The sequence below is a fragment of the Mustela nivalis genome, assembly GCF_964662115.1.
Source record: "Mustela nivalis genome assembly, chromosome: 10".
NCBI classification, from domain to species: domain Eukaryota; kingdom Metazoa; phylum Chordata; class Mammalia; order Carnivora; family Mustelidae; genus Mustela; species Mustela nivalis.
Window position 1 is genome coordinate 35124262 of NC_139029.1, and position 22052 is coordinate 35146313.

At 42.6% G+C, this 22052-nt stretch overlaps 1 protein-coding gene and 1 long non-coding RNA gene across 2 annotated transcripts in view; one reads left to right on the forward strand and one right to left on the reverse strand.

The window, feature by feature from the left end:
• Positions 1–4592, forward strand: part of LOC309842409 (cytochrome P450 4X1-like) — a 37789-nt gene extending 33197 nt beyond the window's left edge. Inside the window, exons 10-12 of the mRNA XM_082686541.1 lie at positions 323–387; positions 2665–2747; positions 3515–4592. Of these exons, the coding sequence (XP_082542667.1) occupies positions 323–387; positions 2665–2747; positions 3515–3683 (317 nt within the window). The 3' untranslated portion in view covers positions 3684–4592. The remainder of the gene's footprint in view (positions 1–322; positions 388–2664; positions 2748–3514) is intronic.
• Positions 4593–17519: 12927 nt separating this feature from the next.
• On the reverse strand, positions 17520–22052 carry LOC309842226. Its single transcript, XR_014299570.1, has 2 exons — positions 21905–22052; positions 17520–18372 (listed from the first exon to the last, which is right to left on the reverse strand). It is a non-coding gene; the product is annotated as an uncharacterized lncRNA (long non-coding RNA).

The window sequence follows — 22052 nt, forward strand, 5'->3', positions numbered from 1 at the left end:
TGGTTCTGTTCTTCTGGACCCAAACTATCTCTGGTGGGTGCTATATTGTCCATTAACAGATATCATTCTGACATGACACCAACAGCTCCTGAAGATAGAATCAGGTATTAAATAAGTCATTGCTTTGAAAACTAAGGTGTCATTCAAGCCTCATCTTCCCATGGGTCCTTGACTGCTGACATCAGCTATGGCACACAAAACTCTGCCAGGAGCTAGCTCATTCCCTTCAAGAAGAAAATTCTTATTGAAGAGTGGTGTAACAGTAGCTCTACCTCAACTTGTTCTACATCCTGTAGTCTTTTTTGTTTCTTTCCTTTCACAGGAATAACTGTGGTTCTCAACATTTGGGGCCTTCACCATAATCCTGCCATCTGGGAAAATCCAAAGGTATGACTGTCTTACATGTAAATACTTCAAAAACAAATGATGTGCAAGTAAGTTTTTGTTAGCACAATGGGGATGTGGCAAATGACACAAAGCAAATAAAATAAACATAAAGACCAAAAATGTTCAGCTTTCCTCCTAAAGAAAAAACCTGTCCCCTCCCCCTATTCCTACTTTATGTTTGCTTTGAATGAACAGATGGACATAATGCCACATAATCTGCTTCCAAACGCAATCTGTACTGCAGTCATTTACTTAGCGAGCTCCGCCAAGCACTCACCTAGACATCTGCAAGAGTGTAGACTATCCATGTAGCCAGGCAGGCAACTCAAACTCTCTTCTGCTGAATGGAACCATGGGAATTCTGGCAGAAGACTTATGACACCCTCAAGTTGGGCACTTTGAGGAGAGTTTTATAAAGAAACTATTTACAAAGGTTTGGTAGGGTTTGTGAAAGCAACATGGAGCATACAACTGTTGAAGGGCTTCCCACCTCTGGTGAGGGTTACAATGATAGGAGAGAGATTGCTATGCTGGAAAAGATCCTGGGCAGGAGTTAGGCCTTCAGTAGAGCAGTCAGGCTCAGGAAGCTTGGTAGGGTGAGGTCCGGGGAATAAATAACCCAAAAGCTCTCCCCACCCACCTTCCAGATCACCAATGTCTTTTATCAGCCACACCCAATAGAAAACTATATGGCTCCACTTCTTGGAGCCTAGAGCATAGCAGGAAAGAGAGAAGAGAGGATCTAGAGAGTTAAGAAGACACGTAGCTAACCATAGTGCTTGATTCAATGTTCTTAAACTCTAAATACTCATAACACCCACAGATATTTCCTTTCACATAAGTGGCTAGGGTTTAAGATATCTTATGTGTAACATGAAGTGGACTGCAGTCTCAGTTACAGTTGATCACGTAATCCCTTTGGCTAGACTTCTAAGTAGGTGCGTTCTTTTTTTAATGTTGAAATTAATTTTGAGTATAGTTGACATGCAATGTTCCATTAGTTTCGGGGGCACAACTTCGTGATTTGACAAGCTGATACCTGATGCTATGCTCACCCCAAGCGTGACCATCACTTGTTCCATTCCATCGCTATAACAGTGTAATTGATGATATTCCTTATGCTGTGCCTTTTACTCCTGTGACTTATTCATTCCATAACTGGAAGCCTGTATCTCCCTCTCCCCTTCACCGACTTTGTCCAACCCCCTACAATCATCAGTTTGTTCTCTGTATTTATAGGTCTAATTCTGCTTTGTGTTTGTTTATGCACTTGGTTTTTTCCTTTTTTTTTTTAGATTCGTCTTATGAGTGGACTCATACAGTATTTGTCTTTTTCAGTTTAACTTATTTCACTTACCATAATAGCTTCTAAGTCCATCCACGTTATTTGAAATGGTATGATCTCAAGCTTTTTGTGGCTGTGTAATATTCCATTCTATCCACCACATTTTCCTTATCCATTCTTTAATTGATGACGCTTAGGTTGCTTCCATATCTTCGCTATTATAAGTGAGTGCTACAATAAATTAGGGATGTATATATCTTCTCAAATTAGTGTTTTAATTTTCTTTGGATAAATTAAGTAAGTGCATTCTTACCACCAAAGTGAAAATAATATCACTGACCCTAACATTTCTGCTTTCTCCATACTTGGTCTCGGTAGCATATTAGTCTACTGGGAGACCAAACAAGGGCTGCAGGTCTAGAATTGCCCTGTCCAATGTGGTAGCTATTCACCACATTTGGTTATTGAGCACTTAAATTGTGGCTAATCAGAAATGAGACATGCTGGGAATGTAAAATACACACTGGCATTAGAGGACATAGTACAAAAATGTGAAATATTACCTTAATAATTATTATATTTAGCACATGTTGGAATGATAATTTTTTTCAAAATAAATTCTATTATTCAAATTATTTTCACGTTTTAAAAAATTTGACTACCTGGGACACCTAGGTGGCTCAGTCAGTTAAGCATCTGCTTTTGATTTGGGTCATGATCCCAGTGTGCTGGGATCCAGTCCCGCCTCAGACTCCTTGCTCAGTGAGCAGTCTGCTTCTCCCTCTGCCTCTTTCTTTCTTGTGCTCTCTCCCTCTCTGTTTTTCTCTCTGACAAATAAATGAAATAAAATAATAAAAATGTGGCTACCAGAACACATGTTCTGGTACATATGTGGCTCATCATGTATTTCTGTTGATTTGTGCTAAGTAGTAGCTTAAGAAATGCACTAATGGTGTTTGGGGGATGGTGGTGGGATTGCGCTGTCATTTTAGGTCTTTGACCCCTTGAGGTTCTCCCAGGAGAATTCTGATCAGAGACACCCCCACTCCTTCTTACCATTCTCAGCTGGACCAAGGTAAGGACAATTTGAAGTTGTTAAAAATGCACAGAAATGTTTACTTGGAAACAGCACTCTTCCTTTGGTAACTCAACTCCATATATTCTCCAATGGAGTCCTATCTTCTCACCAGATTATGAGGTAGATCATGGTACTTATCTGAGCTCCTGAAAAGACCAGTTAGTTTCACAAAGGGCAAGGCCCTTCTCTGTCACATCCTATACAGCCATGCCTCAGAAAGTTACCCTACAATGCAGACTTGCTCATAAGCCATGCAGGCCACCCCACAATGCAAGAGAAACAATTGTTTTTCCCCTTAATTTCAAATTTATTGAGGTTTAGTTGACAAACACAATTGTAAGGTATTTAAAACCTACAACATGGTGATTCACCTCTGCATACATTGTGAAAAGGTTCTTCCCCTTCACCAATTTCTCTCTTTGTGTGTGCGTGAGGATATTTAAGTTCTACTTTATTAGCAAATTTCAATCACACATTACAGTGTTACCAACTATAGTCACCACATTTTATACTACATCCTCACAGGAGAAACAATTCTATAAGCATCTCCAAGTGTCACCTTCTTTAGGGAGGGCATCACATTACAGCCTCTCGGTTCATGTTCTTGCAGGAGATAAGAGAAGTTCAAAACTCTCCTTGACGTTTAGTGTGAAAATGCTGCTTTACTGTGAACAGTAGATTTATTATTCTAGCACCTTAACAAAAGAGTCAGAAACAAATACCATTTCCTCAAGGTCTCTCTTTCTTTCCCTTGGTGTCTGCAGGAATTGTATTGGGCAGCATTTTGCCATGATTGAGCTAAAGGTGGCCATTGCCTTGATTCTACTCCACTTCAAGGTGGCTCCAGACCCCACCAGACCTCTTGTGTTCTTGCACCAGATGGTCCTCAAAGCCAAGAACGGGGTCCACTTACACCTGAAGAAACTCCCCTAATGTTACAGCCCAGGGTACAATGATTATATATGTATTTAAAGTTAAATTACAGCTATTGGGCCAAGAAAATGAAGAGAAATCAAAATATGGTGGGAGGGTTAGGGGTACATGGGATGGGGGTCTTTGTGTAACTGTACATTACCCAAAACCATTTCTAGGTGATATCCTGTGTCACCCAGATCTGTTTCTGTATGATTTGGGGAGATTTTCCAGTCATTTCTGTTGTTAATGCTACATACCAAGAATTTTCCTGGGTGACTTCCATATATTTTCTGTTGCTTTTTAAAATAGTCTTTGGAATTATACAAGTAATACGTGCATGTATACTCACAGTAAAAAATATCCAACATTCAAAAAGCATGCAGAGTAAAAAGTAAAAATCCCACATCACATACCCTACACCTCTCTGCCCTGACCAAACCTACTCATTTTCCTAAAAACAGAATAGTTTGTGTTAATTTTTTCAGAACGTTTCATATACATTTCATATATACATATGTATATATGTATTCTTACAGATGGGATCATATCCATAGTATTCTTGCTTTTTCACTATAAAAAATACATCTTATTCCTAATCATGGATTCATGATATTTTATAATATGAATGTATTATAATTCATTGAACTATTTTCTTATTATTGGATATTTAAATTATTTATGGTTTAAAGACATGCTTATTGGCCACTTGTATTTATTTTGTTGTCTGTGACTCATACATCATTTATGCTGCTTTTCCTATGGAGTTCTACATGAGTTCTCTAATATTGTGGATGATAGTCCTTGACTGTAACATTTCTTTATAACTTTCCCCATTATTCTACTTTTATAAAACTGTATGGTGTCTGTTAGCATACAGAACTTCTAAATTTTCATGAAATAAGGTAAATAAACTTTTTTTTTATGGTTCCTGGGTTTCAATCTTGAATAAGAAAACCTCCATTTTGAAAATTATCTAGGTATTCTACATAGTTTCCTGGTGCTAACAACTCTTGTGAAGCCTGAGCAGGGATTTTTTAATAATTTCCAAATATTAATAATAATAATAATTATTATTATTATTATTTCCAGATTCATTACTCATTTGATTACATGTCCACTACATGTCAGATATTGTGATAATCATTCAGTGAATGAACAGGACCCTGCCCTCATGGAGCTGGTATCCTAAGCAGACAAATAATTACAATTTTCACTAAGTGCCTTGAAGGAAGTGAATGGGCTGAGCTAGACAGTAATGAAGGGGAGCTTACTTTAGACTGGGTTGTCTAGAAAATCTTAAGAAAGGGATATGTAAGTTGAGATCTCAAAGGAGAGAAGCTACACCTCTTAGACGCCCCCTACTGGCAAAATTATGGCAATTCGCTGGACAATTCAAATAGCCCCAAAACACTTCGGGTTTTGGAATGAATAAATCATGGGAATAAAAGGCACAGTGTGGCAAATAAAGTCCATGATACTGTAATAGCGTTGTCTAGTGACAGGTGGTAGTTACACTTGTGGTGAGCACATCATAACCTAGAGAGAAGTCGAATCACTATGTTGTACACCTGAAACTAATGTAAACTTGCATGTCTGTGATACTCAAAAACATATTTTTTTGATAGCCGTGAAACAAACAGTAGAAGTATATTTCCTTTGCCAAGTAAAAGCAAACTGATCTTGCCCATCTGGATGGATAAGAAATGAAAATAAAGTCCTGGTCACATCTGTAACAGCTTACTATAACAAAATATTCCCCAATAGAGGAGCTTAAACAAGATAAAAATGTCTTTTTCTATCATATGAAAGTCATAAGGAGGTAGGTGGTCCAGAACTAGCAGGGTAGTTTGCTCTACAAGGTCATCAGAGGTCATGTAGACACTATATATCTTGTTCTCCAACTTCAATGCACAGCTGCCAATGAACAATTCAATGAATGATCTAAACTAAGCCACTAGCTCCTGCCACCACATCTACCTTCAAGCAAGTGGGAGGAGAAGAAAAGGAATGGGAAGGCAGGTGCCCTTCCTTTTTAGGATATTGGCTGGAAATTGTACTCATCACTCTGCTCGCAGCTCTGTGGACAACCCAGTCTCTCCTATAGTTGAAAGGGAAACTGGAAAATGTGGTCTTTAGCTGGCAACCTTGTCTCCGCTTAATCTTCTATTTCTGTGGGAGTGGAGAGAAGATGTTGAAGGCACACTGAGTCACCTCTGCCACCAACAGCCTATCATTTAATCATGGGCTGGAACAGATCCTTTAAAATAGAAATAGTACCAGGGATAGTGCTAACCATGAAGGTGTCATCTCATTCAAAGTATAGTAATCAAGGGACAGCTTTCAACAGGCCATACAGGTAAATTTATAAATACTCCGTCCCAAGCCAGAAATGGATGGGGTTGTCAAGCATCTTGAAGGAGCTACATTGTCCTGGATGAAATACTCTGACTTTTCTTGTCCCCTCAACTGGAAGATGTTTTTTGCTTATGCACATAAGAAAAAAAAAAATGTGCTCAGTTACTACAAGTCTAGAAAGGATAATGCACTCAGCGGAGTTGTAAGTAATATCAAGTGTCATGTTTTTATTATTTACCTTTTGTAAATCATTGGCCTTTTTTTACTAATCTAAAGAAAATTATGGATCTTCTCCAGAAATGTGTATGTACCCCAAGCTCCAACAGAGTTTGTTGGTGATTTCATGATGTTGGTAGATTCCATGAGCCCAGGTCTGGACCCAAATGATAGCCCTTCCTCTGCCTTCATAACCTTAAGAACCTTAGCAGATGGCTGTGTCTAGTAATGGAGGTTCCCATTAGTTCAGAAGGCAAGTTATTGTATCCCCAGGCAGCTGTCACTGATAATAGTGTTTCAGTATACTAAACCAAAACCTTCCTTCTTATAACTTTCACCCATAGATACAGCTCAAAATTTCTTTATCAATTTATAGTTTTAAGAGTCCTTTTACCACCATTACATAATTAGATCTATACCACCCCCTTTGTGATGTATGCATGGAAAATTATCATATTCACTTTCCCAATGAGGAAAGGAGTTTCAGCGAGATCAGGTGGCATATCCAAGGTCTCTTAGTCAATGAGTAGCAGACCTAGAACTCTAGAGCTTTGGCAATTCTTTAAGTAGTTAAGAGATAGTTCTCGTGACTTCCCAGGTACTCAGTGTTCCAGCACTATAGTTTCAGCAAATCTAACGTGGCCTTGCACTAACATCCACCACCATGGAGTCAAGATGCTGCGAATTGATTGTGTTCATGGCCATCATCCTGGAACTAACTTTCTTCTGTACCTACTCTAGTCTGGGACCCATTTAAGCTCTGGCATCTCTGTTCTATCTCTCCTTTATAATTCCGCTTCTGGTATTTGGATTTGACATTTGCATTTTGGATTATCTCTCCAACTCCTGACTGTCCTTTTCTCCTCAAAAAGGAGGCCTGAACTACACTCTCCTTCAGGTCTCGTTCACCATTCAGTGGTCCAGTTGCTGGCTGATGCTTCAAGCAGGCCCCGTCTTATCCCCCTTGAATGGGGATCCTGATCCAGACCCCCAGCTCTGTCTACTTTTTCTCACACATCATCATCCTCATAGCCAACACTTTCCTGGTTTGTCTCTTCCTAACTCAAACCAATTTGACAACTTCTGTCTTAAAGCATGATGCCTGGAAATGAAAAAAAGGATCCAAAGTATTATAAGCCTACTTCTTCTGGCATCTGAGACTGCCTCAAGTAGGGACACCAGTGGTATTTGGTGTCCCTACTTGTTTAGTCATTTTTAGTCAACACTCCAGAAACAAGAATCTCTTTGAGAACAACTGTAAGACCTGAAGAAAAGTGTCCACAGCTCTCTCTCCAATTTCTGGAGGGCATGCAAAAATGGTGGCCCCAGCACTGCAAATTCTTTTTTTTTTTTAAGAGTTTATTTATTTCTTTTTCAGAGAGAGAGAGAGCACGTGCGCACAAGCAGGCAGAGTGGCAGGCAGAGGTGGAGAGAGAAGCGGGCTCCCTGCCGAGCAAGGAGCCTGATGCAGGACTCCATCCCAGGACCCTGGGCTCATGACCTGAGCTGAAGGCAGAGGCTTAAATGACAAAGCCACCCAGAGTCCCTGCAAATTCATTTAGAATAGAATGTGAGTATCTCCCCTGAATGGAGCAGCACAGCTTCCCTGACAAATTAAAATATCTAGTAAGGACACTGACCTTTTCCTTCTTCTCCCCTACAGTGACCCACTGTTATATGAATTACTGTGCTAGCCACCATTAAAGGCCACCCTCCCAAACGAATGTTCTGAGGTACACCTGCTCGCTAGAAACAGGCAGTGCTGAACAACCCACGCTTGCTTTTTCTCACTCAAGACTAATCATATTTGTTTGTAGAATACGGAGCTATACCTACCTGAAGACATCTAACTATAGATTGGCCCCACCTCTAACCACAGGTTGACATTTTCACTCTGTATATGCTACTGCACGGTAGGCACTCAAGACATACTTGTTTAACGAATGAATGAATTCATGGATGGAGAGTGAACAAATGAACTATTATCATGAGCTGGCATTCAGCTCCGGCTGTTCTACTGAATGTCTAGCCCACAAACAGCTATATATTTTCAGAGAAAATAAATGTTGCAGCTCTGAGTCAGTTATGACATCAATCTTAGCCACAGCTCAGTGAGACATTGTGTAGCTTCTCATAGTCCTGCCTACTGCAGGGGACATTATTTATCTGCACTTCTCCTTCCCTCGTAGATATTTATGGAACACCTGTACACCAGGCAGTGTTCTAGCCACTGGGGATGTTGTAAGGAATAAAAAGACCAAGACTCTCAAAGCTTATATTCAAGAGGGGACCCAAACAGTGAAAAAGTAAATGAATAAGTGAATACATTACTTAGGTTTAGGCTAGCTGTAATAACCAGGAAACCCCGCCCCCCAAAAAACAAATACTGCCCCTCTCTGTGCCAGTCTATCCCTTTGGTTTATTTACTTCCCAAAGAGAGACTGCATTTACTCCCTCCTTGAGGATGACAACAAAAGTCCTATCTCCCTGGATATCTAAAATCTCCAAGTGATTTCATTTCTCTTCATCAGGCCTGGATAGGACTTCTTGCGTTCTAAGGTTCTATGAAGTAAAAGACAAGTTCTCTTCACTTAATGATGGAGCAGAGACAGGAAAACTGAAATAAAAACTCTCGACCTGGGGCACCTGGGTGGCTCAGTGGGTTAAAGCCTCTGCCTTCGGCTCAGGTCATGATCCCAGGCTCCTAGGATCGAGCCCCACATCGAGCTCTCTGCTCTGCAGGGAGCCTGCTTCCTCCTCTCTCTCTCTGCCTGCCTCTCTGCCTACTTGTGATCTCTGTCTGTCAAATAAATAAATAAATAAATAATCTTTAAAAAAAAACAAAAAACAAAAAACAGAAAACTCAACCTTAACCCAAAATACTATTTCTCAGATGTTCTTGCTATTAAGTATGACGGTGTGACTTAGTTTAGGCCAATGGGATATGAGCCAAGCAAAAGTGATGTGATGATGAGATCACGCCATATTTGGATCATGGCAATGATTGGATCATTGCCATAAGCAAGCAAGTTGCTTGCTCTATCTAGATCTCCTCTCCCCTTCTCAAGAGCTGGAAGGATTTTGGTTGATTTTGATAACTGACCATTTGGGCCGCGTGTTTTTTCTCCTCCTGTACTTTAAATTCAACTTTTACATTTTAAATTCACCAAAAAAGGATGAGCCTGAGAAACCCTCAACTGCGATAAAAGGAAAATACCAGGCCCCTGCATGATCTCTTTACCCACAACTTTGCTACGTGGCCCTCATTGTGCTATGTAATTTACACATCTCGCTAGCTATAAACCTTTATTTTTTCATGATTTCCCAATGGCTGTTCCTGAAAGGGGTATTTTATTCATAACAACCACAAGGGCTGTTCCAGCCACATCAGTTATTGATAGGCTGAGACCAGTGCAAAAACACTACCATACTTCCGGGGCACCTAACTGGCTCAATCAGTAGAACACATAACTCTTGATCTCAGGATTGTGAGTTCAAGCCCCACACTGGTATAGAGCTTACTTAAAAAGAAAAGAAGAGTTAAAATCAATACTAAAAAAAAAAGTCCTACCAAGACTACTATGTTCTCCCACCAAAACAAAACAAACTTTCATTAACTTTATTAATGATTCTAACAACCACCCTTACTAAAGCTACAGAGCCATCTACTTCCCTCCCACCGTCACTCATCAGACTCAGTCAAAAAGTCTAGTTTCTAATTTTCTCTCAAATTCAACCCCTTTTCCCCATTTTTATTAGCAACACATTCATTCACTGATTCATTTATTGACTCTACCGTGGGCTAGGAATCATGTTATAAATTGAAGACATCAAAGATAATTCGGCATGGTTTTTGACTGAGAGGAGTTTTCAGTACAGTGAGGAAGAGGTAAGTAAAACAATGTTTATAATACATAGTGAAGAGCATTGTTCCTCAGATTTTCCCAGGGAGCAATGGGAGTCCAAGGAAGTGATTGCTAAGCCTCCATGTGTGGATGGGGATGGTAAGTCAGGTAAGACATGCTTCCCAAAGGAGGTGATTCCTCTTTTTGTAAACCCTTACTATCTGGTTGGGCTCCTTCATGAATATGACAAACAGCAATAGTACTTAGAATTAAGGAAATAATTTTCTGTGAGACTTCATGTTGCTAACTGCTCGTCTCAACTAATCCAACATTACTAATAAAACTCCTACCTAAAAAATGTAGGAGGGATAATTGCCATGATATGGGCTCTGAGCTGGCCAGAGAACAACTCTCTACTCAATTGCCCTTAAGGGGCATTCTAAACTGGTGAGTGTTAGTAACATCTCTAAAGGTGTAAGGTTTAGTATCACCATGGAAATGACTACCCTCAGAGGCAATAATGAGATGGTAATAAAGACAGCTGTTGTATAATGAACACAATATGGGCAGAAACAGAATTACCAAGAGGATGATCTGGGAAGAGACCGGAAACATTTTTCATCCACAGGCTTCATAAGATAGAATGGAAAACCACCTCTAAAACTATAATGTGGAGACTTGGAGTTTGAGTGCTGTCCATAAAGCTCTCCTGGGAGCTGGCCACTGCTGCTTACCATACATTGAGTTTTGATTATGCCAACCCGTTTCTCAGAAGACACTTCCAGTGCTGGTACAGACCTCAGGGAGTTCACAAAATATCAACCAAAGATCATCAAAAACCCTTAGAATTATTTTCCCTTCTAATATATTGGAGAGTACAGAGGGACACCACAAATGACTAGAAATGTGCCATGGGGGCAACAACAACTTTGGAAGACCCAACACTTACAATTAATATTTTATGACTTGATCCCCCAAAGTCCTCATTTCAAAGAAACCTGTAGCCTTCAGTCCTTTGGTCTTTCTGTTGTTCTACAACTTTTACTTTCTTTTCTCTATTTCCTGCCATCTTCTTCCTTGTTTCTGGCTTCCTTCTCCTTTCCTTCTTTTACCTTTTCCTTCTGCCCTCTTTCTTCAATTGCTTTTCCTCCAAGAGTTGGTTTTATCTGTTCAAAGACTGAAGGAATTAAGTTTATTTTCTACTAAGTCACACTGCTGGGAACATAATTTCCTACAACAGACTTTCGACTCTAGTCACATGTAATTTGCCAACCTTTCCCCACATCACTGCCCCCCCCCACTATTTACTGCATATCAGTTGCTGAATGTGACAGTTAATCTGATGTGCCAATTTGATATAGGCCCCAGGTGCCAGACACTAGGCCAGGCATTAATCTGGGTGTGTCTAAGGGTGTTTCCAAATGAGTTTACCCCTTGAAAGGGCAGACTAAGGAGAACAGACTGCCCTCCCCAATGTGGGGGTGCATCATCCAATCAACTGGAGGCCTAAATAGAACAAAGAAGCTCAGTAAGAATAAGCACTTCCTGCCTGACTGCTGGGCTGGGATATCAATCTTTTCTAGCCTTCACACTTGGGCTGAAAAATTGGCTCTTCTTGGGTCCTAAGCCTGCTGGTTTTCAGACTGGAACTATGCCATCAATTCATATGGCTCTCCGGTCTTCAGATTCAAGATGAAATACTGCACATTGCCTTTCCCTGGGTCTCCAAAGTGCTGACTGCATATCTTGAGACATCTCAGCCTCCATAACAGCATGAGCTAATTCCTTATTTTATATATATTTTTATATATGTATAAATATATATACATACAATGTTTTATATATATTATATATAATATATAGTGATATATAATATATACTATGAGATATAGTATATTTTATATCTATATCTATCTATATCTATATCTATATTTATATCTATATCTATATATTCTGTTTCTCTGGGGAAACTAGAATAAACCCTGGAATAAACACTCAAATCTGGGTTTTCATTGGTTTTATAATAGTTCAGTTCAACCACAGGCTAACCAGATTGTCTACCATTTTCACTCAGTTTTAACAGCTAAGGTCACCAAGACCCTTCAGGGTCAGACTAAAGTTGTAGCTAGGGTCTGGAGTTCTTGGAAAGCCAAAGTTAACATTCCTATTAACAGGAAGTCTCTCTGCTATGACTCCTACTTCACCTCTGCAATAATAATCAGGAAATTCTGAGCATACTTACATAACTCTTCCTACCTTTCAAGAGAAGTCTCAATAAACAGTCAAACAAAAGATTCCAGTTCAGGGATAGCTGGTCACCATTACCCTTGCTCGCCCTAGCATCTTCCTCTGGAAATGCCTCTGAAGCCAAAAGCCTCTTAGGTCTCCCCATCCCAGGGTCATACTGTCACCTACTGGGGCTGGCCTTTTCCATTCCTACACTCTCCTTCTCTCACAGCCCAGTCTCCTGTCAATGCTTTGTAGGATGAATGGTTTCTCAATGTTTAAGTAGGGCTTTTTCAGCATGAGGAAGACCATTTCTTCTTCATGGTCATTAAGTTCTGACACAAGCAGTGATAAAGATTGTCTGTTTACCTGATTGGTTTCGAGGAGGTGCCTTTTGGAATTTATAGCATGACTCTGCCTATCTTCTGTAAATGTTGGTTAATGCCTAATTTGATCTATTTCTAGATCATAATCTCATTCCACTGTTGGCCTCTAGGTGAATAGCTTTAAGTATTTGGTGGCTTTATTCTAAGAGGGCAGCTAAGTGACTCTGAGACAGTGTGAGCCTTTCAAGTCTTGCTTCCATGCTTTGTTGGACCAGTGCAGCATTAAATCTAGGTCCCATTCTGTCCCACTACTATGACAATCTCCCTCTGAGTACTTTACCTGGTGGCTTAAGAATTCTGAGGTTTTTTGCTCTCAGTGTGGGGAACATAAATATTCCCAGACCATGAGCCTTCGATTTTGCTCCTGCTAAGACACTGAGGTGTGCTTTCCCAGTCTTGGGTAACTTCCTTGGGTGCGTGCTGAGTAAGCTTCCTTTGGAACAATGAAATGCTTTCTTCTTGTCTCATCTTGCCTGCTCTTAACTATTTCAACAAGAGCTAATGACAGAGCCAAAACCTTCCTTGGTTCTGAAACTAATGAATTTACTGAGTGAGACCACACACTTGTGCTGTCAGAAGCTTTCCATCTCCTGAATCAGGGTATCGCAATTTCTTCTCTATGACATAAACTGGCTCAAAGCACTTCATTTCCTTTAAGTATTTTGACTTGGGCTTCAAAATTGTGTTCACAGTTGAACAATATTATTTGAATTTATAGGGATTTATTATTGGTCTTGAATCTTTTTGACTCAAAGTATCATGTTTCACTTTTTTTTTTAATTTCATTTATTTATTTGACAGAGATAGACACAGAGAGGGGGGAACACAGGCAGAGAGAGTGGGAGAGGGAGAAGCAGGCTTCCCGCCAAGCAGGGAGCCCAATGTGGGCCTCAATCCCAAGACCCTGGGATCATGACCCGAGCCGAACGCAGACGCTTAATAACTGGGCTACCCAGGCTCCCCATGTTTCACTTTTTAAATGTTGCTATTGTTCCAATCTACAGAGGAAAAACTTGTCCAGTGAGGACCTTTGGGCTAGGTGGTTTGCTGGGCATGACACCATGTCCAGAACTTCCTGGATCCCCTATGTTCTGGCTAAGCTAAGAGGTGCTCTTAGGACATCATTGATCATCATCTTACCTTGTGAGTGTTTTGAAATTCATTCTAGAATAGTACTTTGTAAGTTGGAGTTGCTGAATAGCCCCTCTGATATGGTGAAAATGTCTGTAATCTTCTTCCCAGTAACTTATAATCCAGTCTTATCATAAGAAAAATATCAAATTCCATTAATGGGAAGTCTTAAAAAATACCTAACCAGAACTCCTCAAACTATCAAAGTCATCAAAAACAAATAGAGTCTGTGAAACTCCCGTAGCGCAGCCAAGAGGAGTCAGAGGAGACTTGACAACTAAATACAACGTGGTATCCTTAAATGGGATCTTGGAACAGAAAAGAGACATTAGGTAAAAACTAAGGAAATCTGAATAAAACTATTGGCATTATTTAATAATAATGTATCAATAGTGGTTCATTAATTGTAAAAAATATATCACATTTTTGTAAAATGTCAATAATAGGAGAAACTAGGTGCAGGGTATGGAAACTCTATATTATCTTGTCAATTTCTCTATAAATATAAAACCATTCTGAAAATAGAGTCAATTAAAATAATCCTAGGGGATCTACAAAAAAGCTACCAAGAGGCACCTGGATGGCTCACTCGATTAAGCATCTGCCTTTGACTCAGGCCATGATCCCAGGGTCCTGGTATCAAGTCCCACATTAGTCTCCCTACTCAGCAGGGAATCTGCTTTTCCCTCTGCCTCTGTCCATCCCCACCCCACTCATGTTCTATCTTTCAAATAAATAAACAAATACAATCTTAGAAAGATAAAAACTACCAAAACTAATAACTAAGTTGGGAAGGTTACAAGATGGAAGGTTGTGCACCAAAGAATTATTTCATCAGACATGGGATGTTCAAACCCTACACAAGCCAGAAAATAGACTGGCTTTTGACTGAGTCTTGGGAGATAAGCTCTTAGCTCTTCAAATACCTTGCCTCATGAGTGTCCTGGTACACCTGGAGCCTTGGACCTCACCAGGGAGTTTATGCTAACAATGTGATTTATAGTGGAGACCTTGGGTCATATTGTGTCATTTCCACCTCCTAAGAGGCTAGAGAGATTGAGTAACTAAGGTCAGTCACATTTTCCATTCTTAAATTCCTGAGTCCCAATAAAAATAAATCCCGGACACCAAGGCTAAGGCCAGCTCCCCTGGTCTGCCATTCTTTGTATGTGTTGTCATATATCATTGCTGGGAGAATCAAGTGCTGTTCATTGACTCCAGTGGTAGAAGAGAGCATGAATCTCACTTCTGGTCTCTATGAGCCTGTTTCCATTGCTGATTTTAATGTACATCCTTTCACTGTAATAAACTATAATTGTGAGTAGAACAGCATTTCTAAATTCTCTGAGTTTTTCCAGTGAATCATCAAACCTGATGGTAGTTTTGGGAATCCCCAACACAAGGCCAATAGGTCAGCATACAAAAATCAGTTGTATTTGTAGATAGTAGCAATGAACAGCTGTAAAATGAAACTAGAAACACAAGTCCATTTACAGTAGCAGCCCCAAGTATAAAACGTGTAGGAATGAATTTTATAAAAATATGTTCAAGCCTATAGACACAAACTACAAAACTTTGCTAAATAATTCTAGAATTTCCATTTAACTTTTCTTTCCATTTCACTTTCTATGGATTAAATTATTTGATGAAATTCTTCATTTTTCCCTCTATATTCTGAATACATCAGTCATAGTCATTTCAATGTTTCTGGCTACTCAATATCTGGGTCGCCCAGGGGACTATTTCTATTGTCTGAGGTTTTTTCTTTTGCTTTTTTGATCAATTGGACTGTTTCTTGGCATTTCGGCTGAGTTTTTATTTAATGCTGAACATTGTGTGTAAAGAATTGTAGGAGCTCTGGTAGGTTCACTGAAGAGGGAATTATCTTCTGGAAGTCAAACAGCATTTTGGTAGAGCCTCGTGATACAACTGATGGGAAGTGGGCAATTTGGACACACCATTTTCTTTCAGTGCTTTCAGGTGGCTTTACTTTGTAGTACTTATAATTATACTGTACATTTTTTTGTACCATATCTCTCTACTTCAGAGCCCAAAGAAGCTCTAAAAGGCATCATAAAATTTGAGCATCAGGGAGATGTAGAAAAAAGGGCCAGTAGACACTGATGGGCTTTTTGTGTGACGTGATCTTCATTTCTCTTTCCAGAACATGTGAGACAGGCCCATTACCTGAACTTCTTTGAACACATTTCCTAATGACCCTGAACACCATTATGAAGTGTGCTTTCAGGCACCAGGACAGTGCCTCCGAGAACAGGTCAGTGACTAAAGGACAGGAAGTAAACTCATTCACCACCAGCTATTCCCTCCATTAGCATGCTGCCCCACCTCCTCTCTTCCAGCATCTCCAAATTCTGCCTGGAAGTAGAGCTTAACAAAAGCAAACTCATCCACCGTGGCCAGCAGGCTTTTCTGCCTCACCATACCTGGTTTACAAATTCATCCTCAAAACCTCCACTTTAATACATATTGTCAAGTAGCCAATGAGCCTGCATATTCGTGTTGGGCTTTGCATTGCCTGAGACCTGCATAAAACAACCAGTTGCCTGAGACATAAATGCCAATGATGGACGCTTCTGCAGTGACGCTTGGACAACAGGGAGCAGCGTACAGGTAGTTCTCAAGAAAGAAATGACAGCTAAAGTTGAGGCAGGGCAGGGCCAGTTGTAGAATCCCAAAGTCCTGTACTCCAGACAGGATTCTATCCATTAAGGCCGCCCCCACAACTCTCGAGGGATCCCATCAAAGGTCACTCCACCCAGACTTCCAGCCTGGGCAGACTCCTCCCTCTGCTCGGGAAAAGGCGGGTTGCTGGTACAGTATCCATCTTCCTAGGGACTGTGTAAGCTCTGCCATCTGGTGGCTAATCAAGATGTTACAAGCAGTGGGGAGAAAAGATAACAGAAACAGACATTTGCAAAAAGAAAGCACTGTGTTCTGTGAATGAGCTTTGAGAAATTGTTCAGGCTCAAAGCAAACTGGAATCTTCTCCTTCCCCTTACTTGTTTATACTGTGGGAGAACTAATTAACTACAAATGGATCCAATCCTTACAGAAACCATTAGAAAGCGTGTAACTTATTAGAGCCTTAAAAATGCTCATATTCTTGGAGTACCTGGCTGCTTCTGTCAGTGGAATGGGCAACTCTTGATCTTGGGGTTGTGAGTTCAAGCCCCATGTTGGATGCAGAGATTATTTTAAAAAGAAATCTTGAAAAAAAAAAAAAAGAAATGCTCATATTCTTTGAAGGAGTCGTCCCACTCCTGGGTATTTGTAACTCCTGGTGTTTGTCCTGAGGAAGGGTTTTATTGCTTCAGAGCTTTAATGGAAGAGGTGCAAGGATGAGGGTCATCCAGACGGAGGCACTGTCAGACTGTCACAGGCACTGTCAGAGATCCACAGGGAGTGGTCAGGAACCAGACCTCCAGCCCCACCCCAGACTGAGCTGGGACATCAGCAAAGGGTAGATGGAGAAAAAGAGACCTGGGAATGCAGTCATCTGGGAGGCACAATGGGGCTTCAGGGACGGGGAGACTAGGTTGTTCTTTCCAGGCAAATGAGAGCTCACTGGACTCCGCTATCTGTCAAACAAGCCTAGGTCTGCCCAACCCTGCTGGCTTGCAGACTAATCCTAGACCCTACTTGTTAAACAAGGACCTCTGCAAAGAGGTAAAAACTATTTTTTAAATAATTTTATTTATTTATTTGACAGAGAGAGAGAGAAAGCAAGACAGCACAAACTGGGGGAGCTGCAGAGAAAGAGGGAGAAGTAGGCTCTCCACTGAGCAAGGAGCCCGATGCAGGACTTGATCCCTGGACTCTGGGATCATGACCTGAGGCAAAAGCAGACACTAACTGACTGAGCCACCCAGGCACCCCAAAGTAAAACCATTTTTAATACCTTCAACTAGGCCAGGTGAAAAGAGGGAGCACAGGTGGGCACCAGCTGGTGGGCAATAGGACTACGTGCTGAGTGACTGGCAGGTACTGGGCATGGCAAGTGTGGGGCTACCGCATGCCAGATCTTTGCCTAGGGCCTTATGCTGGACTCTCACTACAAATATGAAGCAGATCCTCTTTTTAATGTCCATTTAAGGAAAGGAAAGCTAAATCCTACTGGCGTGAAGTGATTGGCTTAAGGTCATGCAACGGATTTAATTGGCAGAGCTGGGACTCACTGACATATTCAGTCACTCAACAAACACCAAGCCCTTGCTCTATGCAGGGATTATGCCAGATGTCCTGGGGATGTTCTGCTCTCCAGGAACTCACAGACATGGAACATGAAGAGGGAAAGCGGTGTCAGAGAGCCAACCTGAAGGACGTGAGGCTGGCAGAAGGAACACGAGCCATCGACATAAACAACGGGCACGAAGATGTGAAGCCCTGTGGGAGGAGAGGGAACAGGAGGCTGGAGAACTTCATGCAGTGTCAAGTGTGCCCTCAAGAGCAGGAGCACAGAAGCTGGAGAAGTAGGACGGCAAGTCACAGAGGGACCTCAGTGTGGCCATCTACTGGCTGCTCAGGATACTGCAGGAACAAAGAAAAAAATAATGCCGGAGGTTGCGGACACTCACCCACTATTTACTATATGTTTTCTGTGCATGCATGAGCTCATTTACTCTTCACCGCAACCCAGTAAGATGGGCATCATTCTACCCCTGATTTTCAGATCCAGGCACTGAGGTACCTTTGTTATGAATTTCCCCAACATCACACCAATATAAAGTTGGCAGGGAGGGATTTGCCCAAGGAAGCCTGGCTTCAAGCCCATGCCCACAGACACGAAGCTGCACCTGCCCGGAGCAGTGGGGATTGCCTTGCAGGTGTAAAGGGCTGGGTCCCACCTGGCTGTGTTTGGGAAAAGTCTCTCTTGTGGCAGCATGGAGGCTGGTGAGAGCATGCAATGTGAGTGAAAACAGGGAGACAGGAAAACTGGCTGCAAACATCCAGGCGAGCTGGAGGCCAGAAGCAGGGGAGCAGGAGTGGGACTGAGGGAGGGGAATTTAGCGTGAAGAGATGGGTCTCTGTCCTGGGCAGAGGAGTAGCGGTACTGCCAACAAGGACAGGGGACCCAGGTTGGCAAAATATTGGGATTCCATTTGGACCTATGGTGCCCAAGGAATGGTGCAGGAGGCAACTGGAATGGGACTGATTTGGAAGTTGGTACTTTGTGGCGGTGATGGGAAAGAACTGAGTGGATGAGGCTCCCCCATGTCGTTCCTTCAACAAACATGTCCTGGGAACCCCCAGTATTCTGAGCCTATCCTGGGCACCCAGACACTACAATACACAAGACAGATGCATCTCTGCCTCATGGAATGCCAACGTCACTGTCTTGTCCAGAGCGCAATCCCATGACCAAAGTGAGCACACCATCCTGTGGGAACCCAGCAAGGGAGGGCAGGGGATCAGGAGCAGTGCCTCAGAGAAAATGGCCATGATCCTATTAGGTTGAAAGTGGAAGGATCAGATAAACCAACACACCTTGCGACAAGAAGATGGGACTCTGGGGGCGCCTGGGTGGCTCAGTGGTTTAAGCCTCTGCCTTCAGCTTGGGTCATGATCTCAGAGTCCTGGGATCGAGCCCCGCATCGGGCTCTCTGCTCGGCAGGGAGCCTGCTTCCCCCTCTCTCTCTGCCTGCCTCTCTGCCTACTTGTGATCTCTCTCTGTCTATCAAATAAATAAATAAAAATCTTTAAGAGCAAAAAATTCTACCAAACACAGTATTACACTAGAAAGAAATAATAAAGACAAATACTATCAGGTAACAACCTAACTTTAGATTGAACTAAAATAGTAGAAAATGGAAGGTAGAAAAAAAACCAGTGCAACAGCAAGGTCCGCAGGTCACTACCAACTTGTACCAGTTACTTTAAAAGCAAAAAATTCTACCAAACTAAAAATCTTTAAAAAAAAAAAAAAAAAGAAGAAGAAGAAGAAGATGGGACTCTGGCGCCCTTGGCGAGAGTTGTCTCGGCAGTGTTCGGGGTGGAATCGAGGCCAGGAGGCTGAGGAGCAAGTGGGAAGGATAGAGGCAGAAATGGCAAATGCGGACTAGTCCTTTTAGATACCCGAAGCAATCCCTCTTCCCTTTCCCAGCATCTTTCCAAATGTGCTGTAAGCTTTGTAATGGCAAACACCTATTTTCTTCAGCTCCCCATTTCACACACACACACAAACACACAGGGTGTACGCTGGGGTAGAATTAGCAATGGATTTAAAGTCAAAAGCCTAGAGCCCAATGCCTTTAGCTAGCGCAATGCCTCTAGTTAGGCCTGTGCCACTCAAGTCTCCTCCTTTTCTGAGTCTGCATTTCCTCCCCCAGGAAAATGGGTCCAGTTATGTCCACCTGGTAGGGTCAGAATGGGGCTTGAGTCACAAAGCATTCTCCCTGCCACATAGAAACCTCAGCTTCTGTGTGAACACCAGTACCACCGCCACACTACCACTGCGAATGGAGGGAAGGTCCTTCCCAGTCTCTTGTTCCAGCTTGTTAGGTCTTGGGGCCTGGAAGATGCTTCCATCAGCTTCTCCCCCTCCCTCTCTGTCCCCCTCCCTTCTGCTTGCTGGAGCTCCCTCTCCTCCCCGACGCTTTCCCCACCTTAACAGCACCTGTCCTCACCACCTCTGTCCCACACGTGGGCTCACAGCGAGAACTGGTCAAGAGCCTGGTTATTCATTTGCAAAGTCTGCATGCAGAACTGTACCAGCCTCAGTGATGCAGAACGAACCCATGTAGCCAGCTCCTTTATGCTGGGGCCTCCAGAGGTCCAGAAGAGCAGCTGTGTCCAGCATGTTCTGTCCTCACCAGCCATGCAGAGCCTCTAGCGGCCTCTCACCCCAACTTGGTACATGACCTCAGGCTTCAGATTCCATAGTACAGCATTAGTAACCTGGCCTAAATGATTCTAAGGATTTTGCTAGCTCTGGCACACTGTGATCTTGCACGCAATTCAGCCCATCCTGGAATACTAGTAGGAAAAAAAAAAAAAACCCCAGCAGCTAACATTCATTGTGCATGAACTATGTACTAGGCACTGTTCAACGTGTTTTGTGCATTGTTTCTTTTCATCTTGACACCATCTCTTACCAGACAGATACCATTTACTGGCCCCAGTTTACAGGAGAATTAACTGTAGCCTGATAAGTTGAGTTCACTTATCCAAGGTCACTTGATAAAACGTGTCTGAGCACTGCTGTCTGCAGGCTGCCTGACCCAGACCTGGCTCTTAACCTCCCAGGCGATGTCCAACTCTGGTACAGCTACTAACCCAACCGTGCACTCACTTTGCCCTCCAGCCCATCCCTGCACATGCCCAGGGCCTCCTCAATTCCACATGCCCATAAATGTGTCCTCGCCACCCCCCCCCACACACACACACACTGCTGCTTGTCCCCTCGCACCTGTCATTCTCAGTGCCACTCACTAAGCTGTATGGGGCCTTGGTGAGATTGGAAAAAGGCTCCCCTGCCCTTCACACAGACATGGGCCCAAACTAGCTTGCAAGGCCTGGTTAGTGGAGATGTGGCCTGCACAGCCCAGCGCAATGTCCCAGGCTCCACCACCTCCCAACTTGCTCAGAACAATACCAGAACACCAGAACTCGTCCTTAACTTCTGTTTCTCTTTCCTCCCCTCTCTCTCATATCAAGCTCTCTCTATTTTGCTTTTCCAGGGGGTCTCCTGGGATAGATGAGCAAGGTGCAGGCACAACTGGGGGACAGCGGGGGGGGGGGGGGGGGGAGGGTTCTGGAGCCATGCCGTGGGAAAGCCTCTGGTACAGCACTTAAGGGGGAAGAGTGCAGCCTGAAGCTCGAGTTCAAAAGTACTCTGCTGATCTGCTCTTCCTGTTGAGCGTGGAGCCACCAGATGGCAGCCAAGGCCATAGGCACACAGAGAAGGCGCAGGAGGTGGGGAGGGGGGGAGTATGGATGTTCAGGGGGCTCATCACTGACCCCATCACTTTCAATCAACAGCAAAGAATGAGTACTTGTGTGTTTCATGTGCCCGTGTGTTTTTCTGCACCTGTGTGTGCTAAGGGTATGGACAAGCACACACCTGGACAAACAGCTGGGTTTAACCTCTTCCTTCCTTTGGGTTTTCTCACCACACCTGGAGCTTCCCTTCTTCTGAGACCAGCCCTGTCCTGGGTGCTGGTGATGCAGAAGGAAGTGACCCCATTCCTGCCCTGCAGGAGCTCCCAGGC